Raw genomic sequence first — 12,192 nt, 5'->3', positions numbered from 1 at the left:
CTTTTCTAACATTTGGGTTTTTTTTTTCAACTCATAAATATCTCTGCAAAATGGGCACACTGTTAAATGACACTGGCTTCTTTGCAGGGATTAGGTATGTTAATAAAATGTGAGACAAAAGGTATTGATGCATAAGAGGCTTTAACTAGAGGAGGGGAAAAAAAACCAAAACCCAAGAATTTTTTTAGAAGAGAAAATGTATTACAAAGAGCAATACTTCATTGTCTCCATTTCTGTTACTTTATATTAAAAAAAAAAAAAATCCCCAAATAAGACATTTACATTTGCAGTAAGCAAAGTGGAAGGGAGGAGGTTGTGGGAACATAAACATTACTTTGAGTATATTCAGTGTAACCAGGCTGTGTACTTCATAAGAACCAGGAGCAATTTCTAACACTTTACACTTACTAATCCTGTTATGACTTTTATAATTTCTCTTTTTAAGCAATGACTATAACTGGACTTAACAGAGAAGTGCAATTGCTCAGCTCAGACATACAACTTTTATAGTTTTGATGTCTTTTTCATTCTAATGAAATCTTTCTCTCCATTTTAGACAAATATCACTTGCTGTGTCATAGCACATGGATTTCAGGACCACCTGTGAAGAGGTAGGATCAGATATTTCTTCTTCTCAAACAACAGTAGGATCAAACTTGGTGAACTTTTAATCCTTTTTATATGCAAAATCTTTTTTTCACACTTCTTTTTCCCCTGAAACACGATGAATTATATAATCAAATACAAGTTATTCAGCTGATCACTTTGTGGTTACAGACAGACTTTGTAGTAGAAGATGAAAGAATTTGCCTGGGTGTATTCATCTCTAGCCCTCACCTCTGTCCCTACCAATTTGCCTCTTTAGGCACAATGTAGGTGCAGGCAGCTGTGTTTTGTGTGAGCTTTGCTCTTAGTGAAGTGTTTATATCTGAAAGCCTGTACATGGAAAAAAAATAAAAATCAATGGAGTCAGAAACCTGTCTGGCACCGTTCAGCAAAATCAAGGGTGAAATGTAGAAGTATGGGGAAAAAGTGGGTGGGGAAAGCAGGGAAGCTATGAAGATGGCCAAGATGAAAAGCAATTCCATTCTGATTTGATGAGGTAAGAGAGGTTTTTTTGCCTTAAAATAGGTATAGTTTCATAATGTCAATGCAGAGTACTTCAGTCTCCCTCTACCAGAGATGGGGGAAGTAATTTGCTTTCTGTGTTCATAGTAACTTTGCCTGAAAGCAAATGAGATGGATTTGTAGATATTAAAAGCGACATCTAATTTACTCTGTGATTGTATGTGAACAGATTGGGTTAGTGCATTTTCACAACTTCAGAACCGTTTACACCAAACTCTCTCCTGAACACCTCCAGGAACAGTAACTCTACCACTTCCCTGGGCAACTTATTCCAATGCCTGATAGACAAGGGAAGGAGAGGATGACTGAACCCATCTTAAATACCAATAATTTGAGTATTGTAAGAAAGCTTCTTTAGCTTTTAGATTAATACAACTAAATGAATTCAACCCAGTTCATCTGCTTTGTGTAAAATGAGCTGTGTGCCACAGAATCAGTGGTGTCACTTCCAAGAAATTCTGGGATCTGTTATCTACATCTTTCCTCCCAAGCTAATCAAAGTTAATAAAATATGGACTCTTATCCTGCTTTCATCAAAAACCAATGTCTAAATAAATCAGCAGCAGCCTTATGCTTACACATGCTGTCATTTCAGCACTGTCATTGTTTCATCTACTTTGAGTTTTGTTTTGGGGAAGATACATTGAGCTGCATCTGAAAGCCCAGGAGAGGGAGGGTTGCTGCAGCTCCATGTGCTCAGATCCAGTTAGTAGTGAGAGTGCAGATGCATCCCTGATACTGCATATGTGTGCTCTGTGTGCATATCAAGAATCAAGAAGGTTGGAAGAGACCTCAAAGATCATCGAGTCCAACCTGTCACCCTAAACCTTATGACTATCTAAACCATGGCACCAAGTGTCACGTCCAATCCCCTCTTGAACACCTCCAGGGATGGGGACTCCACCACCTCCCTGGGCAGCCCATTCCAATGGCCAACCTACAGGAATCCATTTAGACTGTAGATGTGTGTATTTATATCTTTCAGGACATGGTCTCAGGACAGGACTTAATGACCATGGTGGTGTTAGGTTAATGATTGGACTCAATCTTAGAGGTTGTTTCCAATCAAAACAATTCTATGATTCTGTATGTATGTACTTAGGGGTGTGACCAGCCACATAGGTGACTTACCCAGAGAGCACCTGACTCACACAGACAGCACCAGCAGCCTCATCCTGCTCCCTTCTCTGACTGAGCAGGATGGAGATCCCCTTGGGAGAATACATTGTCTGTGTATGTACGGTGTGGATGCTTCCAGCAGAAGGGTTTAGACAGTCAGCCCAGCTATTAGGGCCCCAGTCTTCCCAGTTGCTGGCCAGTACTGATGCTCTCAGTCATGCCTTATTTTTTATTGGTGTCTGCTAGTGAGATTTGGTTTGCAGTTGGGACCCTGAAGTGGTCTGATCTGCTTCTAGGTACCTGCTTGTAGCCTTTGTGCTCAAGTTCCTACTGCAGGTGGTACAGTCAGTGAAGCCCAGTGAGAAATTTGGTTCTCCCAAAACCTGCTGCTCAACTCAGTTTCTCTTCTCTTGTTGTTGTTGTTGTTGTTGTTATAGGCTGTTGCCTGTAATAAGCATAGACTATAACCACCTATGTGTAGACTTACACCAAACTGGACCTGTCTCAAGATGATTCCAATGATCTTAATGATTATTTTCTGCTCCTAGGCATCTTACCTGTAGGATGTGCTGCTTTTCAAAGCACCTTAAAGTAGTCTTATTCTGCAAGAAAATACCTTCTGTGCTAGAAAATTCAAATGGACTACAAAAAGATGAGATCTTACAAACAAATAGATTTTTTTTTAAGGGAAACTACCAGATATCCAACAATGGGAACTTTATAGTTGGTTTGGATTCTGTGCTCTTTTCCTCACTGATCAGCAAAGGTATCCATTGTACTGGTTCTAGTACTTCAACAATTTCTAAACCAGAAGACTATCCAGCTCCTCTTTTAGCCTTTATCCTGAGCTTTCTGAACTTTACAAGAGCATAAATCATAGAGTCACTGGGTTCTTTAAATGCTTTCCTGTACTCACTTGACCTTATTCTATATTCTGAAAACTATCTCTTGGAAGATAGCCTCAATCTCTGACATAATACTGTCCTCTGCAGTGAAAATACTCTTGTGATGAAATTGAAGACTTGGGATGATTATAAAGCATTACAACACTTTCCTTCTTAGATACTGGAAGGTTTGGGGTTTTTTTTAAGTTGAAATTTTCCATGTATTTTATGAACAAGCTTCATGAGCAGCTTTGTAACTTTTGAGATCTTAATCCTTTTTTTGTATTAACTTGGCTGTTTTGTTTTTTTTTTTCTTGTGTAACTTCAAACTTTCTTAAATTTGTAAATGTCCCATTTATTTTCATGCCTTTGAAGGATTATTTTGAATTGATAAACTGTTTGTCCTCTGCCTTATGAATCTTACGGGCATTCATGTAGCCTTCACAAGCTTTGACACATTGTTCACAGGTCTAGTGACCTCTATTTCTGCATCCATCTTGTTGGGGAATTTTTGCCTGCCACAGATTGTGTGTTAATTTTTAAGCAGTATTTTGACTTCCTTGTGACTTTCTTTCATGTATTTAATTTTTTCTTTTTTTCTTTTTTTCTTTTTTTTTTTTTTTTACTGTTTCTAGTCTCCTTTATGTCTTTTTCAGGTCTTTTTACAGCCTAAAGCTGATCATTTCCTTTGTTTATAAATTCTATCCAAATGGCAGTGCTGGGATTTCTGATACCTTGGATTTGTGGTTGTTTTTTGTTTGTTTGTTTTTGTTTGGTTTTGGTTCTTTTTTTGTGTGTGTGTGGTTTATTTGTTGCTTGTTTTGTTTGTTTTTTAATTCCTTAAATCCATGTTTAACTCAGAATGTAATCTCAAAATGGAAAATGACTGGCAATTTACAATGTCCATAAGAATGTCATGAATTAAATCTGAAGAAACATGCAATGTTCTTGCAATAGCCTTCAATTTTCTGATGTCTTGCTTCTTGACCTTGACTTTAATAGTGATATAACCTAGTCCCAGTAAGGTCACTGGCAATTCAGACATAAAAGCTTGTTTCCTTTATAGCATTAGAAAATGAAAATTTTAGCTCTAAGAAAGTACCTTAGTTCAGTAAGAAGCTCATATATATATAAAAAGATGTCTATTTTCCAAATGTCTAATTTACATATTGAATTAATCAGACTGTACCCAAAAAAGGGAAATCCTCTGTAAGACTTTATTCTTTCCAGAAAATCCACTTGTGAGGAATACCATAGCCAAATACCTACCTCCAAAATCAACAAAAAAGATGAAGTCCAAGTTCAAATTTCCCTGCAGTTCATTCAGGCTGGAGTGTACTCATGTGCAGGAGTGAGTTTTCCATCCTTTGTATTGGAAAAGTTGGTATCTGATAGAAGAGGCTGTGAGTGACAAGCTGCAGGCATCTCTGTGTGTCTGGGCTGCATTCCAATTGTTGACAGGGTAAATGCTTTTCACTTATGCTGGCGACACCTCCACAGAATGAGTAGCTGGACCAGTTAAGAAACATCCTTGATGTGGTTCTGACACATTTCTACCCCTTGTATTCATGGCCATTACCACCTTAAACCTCTGATTGAATTTCCCTTTTCATTACTGTAATTGTGATTATAAAGCAGTGGCAGGCATGTCTCCAAGTATTCAGAGGTCAGCCTCAGGTGAAATTAAGCATCCAAAAATGTAGCTGTTCATCTGAAGTGAACTACATTACATACATCTAAGGCAATTTCTGCAATCTTCTCTTCTTACTGGTATCAAATTCTGGATGGCAGAGATGCATTTCAGGGCTTAAAGCTAAATTGCAGAGGTTTAATTTCTTTTAGGACATAACAGCCAAAGCAGGAAGTAAAAATTCAGGCCACTATGAATGAAAGAAAATGCGTTGAGACTTTTTTTTTGCTTTTCATTCTCTTCCTTTCTCCCACTCATTCATGGACTAAACTGCTCTGGGATATCTGTTGAAGCCTTCCCACTGGTGTTAAGGTAGAAGCAGCAAAGCTAAACAAATTGGCTTACTATCATAAGGGAAAAGAAATAGATACACTAACACAAAACAAAAAAGATGCAGTCACCTCTTGAAAGCTTCTAATGCTGAGTATTTAAACCTGCTGAATAAGTTTCCACCAGAACAAACTTTAGAATGACAAGGAAAACACAAATAGGAAAAAATGTGAATAAAAAAAATTCTTCAGCACAAAGCTTGCCAGTAGCCTTAGTTAGGCCAGATAAACAAACAAAAAAAAAATTATGTTGGAAGTCCTGCAGGAAATTGACTTTAAAATCAACAGGTAACTTTAAAGATGTTTCTCACATGGTAATAATTTTGCTCAGTGATTGGGAGAGACTCTGCTGCTAGCATAAATGTACAAACTGTAGTTTCCATGTGTATTTTCTCTGAAATGAGGTACTTGTGAAGGGCACAGATACTGCACCAAGCTGTTTATGGTATGCAGTGTTTCTAAATTCCTCTTAGGGATGTTATTAGGGCCAGAGCTAACACACAGTCAATATGCACAAATGTGCTGTAAGTCAGGGTAAAATGGAAAAAAGTTTTTAAATGACCTTTTTCACTGCCATGTTGTTGCTGATGGGCTGAGTGTGGCCATGCTCTTTGTAGAAGCAGCCTGCCTTGAGGGCTCTGCCAGGCTGTGCTGTTCTCTGATAGTGATCTGAAGCAGGGAGTTGAACACAGACTGGTGTGGCAAAGCAGCGAGGGCTCGGTGTTCAGCCCCTCTGTAGTTACATCAGCTCAGGAACAGCAGGCAGTTTCTAAACTCCTGCCAAGGACATCAGCTCTTGCTGCATCAGCATCCTTGTCTAACCCAGCTTAAAAAGGTGTAGAGTGAGATGACAGAGACAGAACTGTGCAGGTACCACATTCACTGCCTCTGTCGCTTAGGTACTGCTACCTTCCTTCATCACTGCTTGTGCTTGAACTCACTGACTCCTTCCCCATGTGGAAACAAATTCTTTCACCACTGCTTATTGTTTCCATAGCTATTCCTTAGCCTGCCTCATCTGCTTCATAAACATGGGCAACTTCTGACAGTTTTCTTGCCCTCTTTACAACAGCTGCCAAACTCTTATCAACAGGATGAAGAAAGTAGAGGTACAAATGTAAGCAGGGCAAAGTTCCTGGCCATTTGGGCCGAAATAAAGTCAAGGTTTGTCGGCTTAGCAAGCTGTTACCATCTGAACTGTGCTTCTTCATCCATGTCTGCTGTAAGGTGATACAGTTTTTCATATATTTAAGCACAAGAGGATGCCTTGCATGACCTCACACTGACAGTTACAGTGGCTTGGCTGACATGCCATATGCTGGTTTATAGCTGTAAATCAGAAAGAAAGGAAATTCTGCAATATTTCTTCAGGAGAAGAGATATTTTAGGACTGGTAGATGTTGATAGACTAGCCCCTTTTGTTTGACAATAGTTACTCCCAGCTCACTTTGTTCAAGTTCCATTGTCACTTACTGCTCACTTTAGTCCTTTTAGTCTGTAAAGCAGAAGTTGTAAGGAGTGGGTCAGGGGAATTTAACTGTTTTACATTCCCTTTATTTTAATGTCATAATATTTTCTGTACGATGTGAAAAGAAATACTTCAGTGGTACTGAAAACTCCTTTCATGACCCATTTGTTTGATTTGTCTGTCCATGCCGATTGGTTCCTATCTCATAGAATCATAGAACTGTCAGGGTTGGAAGGGACCTCAAGGATCATCCAGTTCCAAACGCCCTGCCATGGGCAGGGACACCTCACCCTACATCAGGTTGCTCAGAGCCACATCCAGCCTGGCCTTAAACCTCCAGGGATGAAGCTTCTACCTCCTCCCTGGGCAACCTGTTACAGTGTCTCACCACCCTTATGGTGAAGAATTTCTTCCTAACATCCAATCTGAATCTACCCATTTCTCTTTTGGTTCCATTTCCCCTAGTCCTATCATTACCTGACACCCTAAAAAGTCCCTCACCAGCATTCTTATAGTACAAGGATGTATGATATCTTACGACCAGAGCTTCCACTGACCTCAGTTTGAGTTCAGTATGTGGAACTTGCCATTTGTTCTTCTTTTTACTTAGTTTGAAAAAAAAAGAATAAAAACAACTTCAGAGCCACTTTCAAAGTTATGGCTGAGTTACACACATTTGCCACTGGTGTCCAAGGGAAAACAATTTCTTAAGTTCGAGTGTTGAACGTGGAGCAGAAGTGACAGAACAGTTTGTCAGTGGAGAACATTGTACAGAGCTATTTATAGATTGTCCTCGACCTTTCCACCTCTTCTAAAGCTTCTTGAGAGAGATTTAAACTTTTCTTCCGCCAGTTGCCTACTGGCAGTTCCATATTTGTGTTTGTTCTCTCCACGCAATGGATGTACCAGAGCACATTATGGAGAGATCTTCCAAATCCTCTTTTAACCTCTTGTCTGAGAAAGAGCCCTCAGATTGAGCCAGGTCAGTCTTGGCAGTTAAAATTCACAGCTAGACTTCTGTTTCCTTGATCTCATCTGACCTGAATGAAGACGATGGGAGTTTTGATATTGACACTGAGTCCAAGATTTTAAATACCTTTTTATGTAGGATTTTTTTTCCTGAGATACATGCAGACAGATGTATCTGTAGCCATGCAAATAGGTATAGGTGTCTAATAGTAGTAAACCACACATTTCTAAGCACAGTTCTCATACCAACAGTGTTCTACTGACATAACTTTCATCCATTTTATGAAATTAGATGAAGAGTGCTCTTTTTAACACAGCTTTCAGGGGCAAAAAAAAGGTAACAAATACTGCAGGTGCTTCCATGTACAGACTTTTTCACTGCTCAGCCTTGTGTATCATGTCCACAAAAGGTAGCACAGATAGGTGCCACCAAAAAGACATGAATTGTTGGAAAGTCATTTGTTGTATGTTGAAGAATCCTACAGATTTCTTGAGCACTTACCATAAATGCAAAGTACAGAAGTGGGGCAAGAAGCAAGTAACTAGAGGAAGTTACGTTTTTTCTCTCTTTTGTCTTGTTCTTAGCTTCAGCATTCTCGTTTGAAAAGGAACTTAAAGGCATAAGTCAGTGTTATACTCACTGCTGTACCAGAGAGAGCCTACAGTCAGTTCATAGAATGGTCTGGGTTGGAAGGGACCTCCAAAGGTCGTCCAGTCCAACCCTCTCTGCAGGCATCAGGGACATCCTCAACTAGATCAGGCTGCCCAGAGCCCTGTCCAGCCTCACCTTGAGTATCTCCAGGGCTCTGGGCTGTTAGTGCCCACATCAGTCTAGCTTGGAAGTGTTACTTTATGCACTTCTGAGTTAAAAATGGTGTAATATGTGAAACAGTAGCTTTTATTTCATGTCCGAGTGAGGCATCATCATGTAATACAATTGCTCTGAAGCAATTGAAAGGAGTTTCACAAATTTATCATGGGCAGAACAGTTTCTTATTATTGCAAACCCTGCCTTCACCAGTTGCTGCTCTCTAACCATTGTTCTCTTGTAGTCTGACACAGTAAATGGATACAGTGATCTTTGGTAAGGGTTTGGGATATTCTTTGATGTATTTGTGGTAACTGTACCTATTTCTCAGCTGTTCTGTTTCAAAGAATCACTTCTAGCAATGCAAAGTGCTAACTGAGAAATCTTTCTTTTCTTTATTCCTTCCTTTGAAGACAAAGACAGGGATTTGTTTGCTGCAGGATGGTAACCAGGAGCCTTTCAAAGTGCGACTGCACTTAGCCAAAGATATTTTGATGATCCAGGAGCAGGATGTGATCTGTGTGTCTGGTGAGCCTTTCTATTCTGGTGTAAGTAGTTTTTATTTTTCCTTTAAGATGTATTTTATACAAAGCAAGAATGCTCTGTGTGTATGTGTGCACAGCTACCCCCATGCTCTGCTATTTCATTTGATCCTTTTGCCACTAAGTGTGTTTTAATACCATCTTTTGAGAGTAAAGCTTAGCAATACTCATCTAAGAAGCAGCAATAAGTTGTTACATATGTGACCACAATATTTTTTTTCTCTACATTCACCCTTGAATGCAGTAGGAGAGACAAAAAGCAATGATTGTTGCAGTGAATTCAGACATCTCAATGTACTGACATACCTGAGTATTATCTGTGGAGCTGATAAAGACACCTGATGGGTAACTGTTATGGCAGATGAGTTATCTACTATCTTCTGTTGCTTAGGTTGCTTCATGTGGTAGCACAACTCCAGACTTCAGCATGCTGCAAGGGTCACTAGTTTTGCCAGCACATCATGGGAATAGTGTGATTTCTGTACTACTCTTTTGCGTGATGTGTCAGATTTCTTGTTCAGGCATCATGCTATATTTTGTGGATAAAAAATTAAGCTTTGTAGACAACTATTTGCAAGATCTGTTAAACATTATCTACAACAATATTGGAGGTTTTGGACTATTGCAATGCTAAGTTTTCATTTAATTCGAGGAGATAGCTAAGAAAAACAGAAACCATTTAGTCTTAATTTCTATGGACATTTTTATAGCTGCCGTAATTATATTTTGTAGAGATATTTTTAAGATTTATGGGAAGCTATCGTAAACATTCTGCTCTCCATTTGAGCTAAATAAAATTATCATAGAATTTCATGTTAAATCTTGTGCGGACCAGGAGTGTAGTATGTTTATGCAAATGCTATGTGACTGCTATTCTTTGTGTCTGCTTTATTAATTAATTGCTGCTGTTACCACATCCCTGTATCTCTAAAGACAAGTATAATAAAAAGATACAAAGCAGAAACCAGAAATAAATTGGTAGTGTTATAGCAGTGCTAACAGTGTAGAAGATTAATGGAAAGTGTATAGAAGAATCCATCTTATTGTTATGAATATCTCAAGGTGAACAGCTCTGAGTTTTTTCTCTGATACAAGAGGAACAGGCTGCCTGCACTGTCTGCATACAGGCTGGGTTTATTTGCATGACAAGTCTGATGTTGCCTTTTGACAGTTTCATGCTGTATAAATACAACTTATTAATAAAGGTCTGTGTGCTTTATATAATATAAAGATGCTCCTTTTACCAACCAGACTGTAATGTCCCTCAACATACAGGACACCTAGCAGCCGAGATAAAAAGAAGTTAGGAGTTCAGGTTCAGGCTGTAGTTGTTCAATCAGCAACACACACTGTGGCACCATTACTCCAGCAAACCCCTGCTGACATGATTCATTGAAAGGTTTTATCACTTAAAACTATGACTGCCATTATTGTGCTGTGGTGGCTAGTAGTTCTGCTGAAGCTGTTACTTAAAAGTCCTCCTGAACTGCATCTTTATTTTTTCCATTTCCCAACAAGGCTTGCTCTTAGGAGTTTTACCCTCTTTAGTTTTGCAGTGGCACTGTAGAAAATAGTGAAGGATTTGCTTCACCAAATACACTCCCTCTCCTCCATCTCTTGTCTGCATATTGAATGCATAATTGATTGATATTAGTGTGGTGATTAGTTTCTTTCCTCTTGGAGGTGTCATTGTTAGGTTAGTGACTTCTGAGCACTTTACCCTGATTTCCTCTAGGATTAAGACTAGGTCTAGAATCAGTAGGTTTATTCCAGCTAAGGATGGTTGACATTTCACAGCCAGTTAACTGTTCTTCAGCCACAGACAGTTTAAATCATCTGGAGTCATGTGTTTGATTGTACAGTAAGATCAAACAAGTCTCACAGGCTTTTTTTTGTTTTTTTTTTTTTAAACTCATTTCTATTCCTGATGTATTAAAGGCTTTTGTTTTCCTTATCTTTTACATTGCTTGATTGCCTTTATTTTGCTCTTTCTGTCATTCTGATGACTGATCACATCTATTTTTCTTACATGCATTCTGTGGAGCAAGAGCAAGTGTTTTTGTTAGCAGCTGACACTGAATGCCTGATGGAATAAACTTTAAGGAATAAAAATGAAAATTTGTAACTCACAAACAGTAGGTTTGTTAGATTTTCTAGACAGTTATTTTTAATCTGTTTAAAGAAATAATCTTCAAATCATTTGATTATAAGCTTTTTACTTAATCACTTCTGCACTGCTAAGGAAGGAAAGGCTATTACGATGTTTCTAGTTCAGAACAGTATCTCCTCTGTTCCTTGGGTCTGAATCAATTTGCATGCTCCTCTGTGCAGGACAGACTTTAAACAGGCACTTAACGTTCCAGTGGTATCCTGATCTGCATCCTAAGGAATAATCTAAATTAAATCAATGGCTCCTTAGGAATGAGGTGCTGCTTAATGTGGGTGGATGGGATAAGGACCTAGTTCTTAATTTAGAACATTGCCTTCTCAGTGGAAAACAGTTCTAGTTTTCCCCAAATTTAAAGAGATGCAAAGGAACCTACTTTCTTCTTTCATTGTATATGGCTTGGAGTATGAAAACAAAATGCATAAAAGATGGTAAGCCACATAAACAGCGTTAAACACTAAAAAAAAAAGGCAAGCATCTGTTTCCTTAGCAGGCTGAACAAAATGACAGTGTTAGTGAGGGACCTGTGGCAATTCCATAAAGCTACCAAAGATCATTCAGATGATCAGAGATGAGATTAGTCGCATTGGTAAGTATTGCAGAGATTTCTTTGTGTGCAACAAGGAAGAATTGCTTTCCAAGAGATAAACACAGTGAGTTCTGCATTCTGCTCCTAATGGATGTCTGATGCAGATCTGAACTCCAGGGTGAACTGTCAAACGTGAGGTGAGAATATTTTGTGAAACTCGGTCTAGAAGGCAGTGACCAAATTAAATCAAATGATTTTTGTGTTTTATCAAGAAAAGTAATTAACCTGTCTAGAGACTCATTTGTGGTTTGTTTTTTTTCTTTCCTTCTTTAACGGGTTTTATTTATTTGCTAATTGAGCTTAGAAATGTTTCTACCAGTGTATTTGTATGTGAGATGCATGAACCAAGGATATGACAGTGTACTATCTATCAAGATGGATGATTTGAATCAGCTACTGTTTTTCTAAAAGACTGAAAATAAACTATGAGCAGCTGGCAAATTGCTAAGTTCAGCTATTAGGGCAGTTTGCTTTCTCACTAAATTTTCTTAAAGGTCCT

General features: G+C 38.6%; 1 protein-coding gene across 2 annotated transcripts in view; it reads left to right on the top strand.

The window, feature by feature from the left end:
* Positions 1-584: 584 nt before the first annotated feature.
* Positions 585-12,192, top strand: part of SNTG1 (syntrophin gamma 1) — a 110,897-nt gene continuing 99,289 nt past the window's right edge. For both annotated transcript variants that reach the window (XM_054394719.1, XM_054394718.1), the window contains exons 1-2: positions 585-611; positions 8,809-8,943. In XM_054394719.1, the coding sequence (XP_054250694.1) occupies positions 585-611; positions 8,809-8,943 (162 nt within the window). The remainder of the gene's footprint in view (positions 612-8,808; positions 8,944-12,192) is intronic.

The sequence above is a fragment of the Indicator indicator genome, chromosome 31 (assembly GCF_027791375.1).
Source record: "Indicator indicator isolate 239-I01 chromosome 31, UM_Iind_1.1, whole genome shotgun sequence".
NCBI lineage: Eukaryota > Metazoa > Chordata > Aves > Piciformes > Indicatoridae > Indicator > Indicator indicator.
Note: the sequence above shows the minus strand (reverse complement) of the source record. Positions and strands in the feature narration are given on the sequence as shown.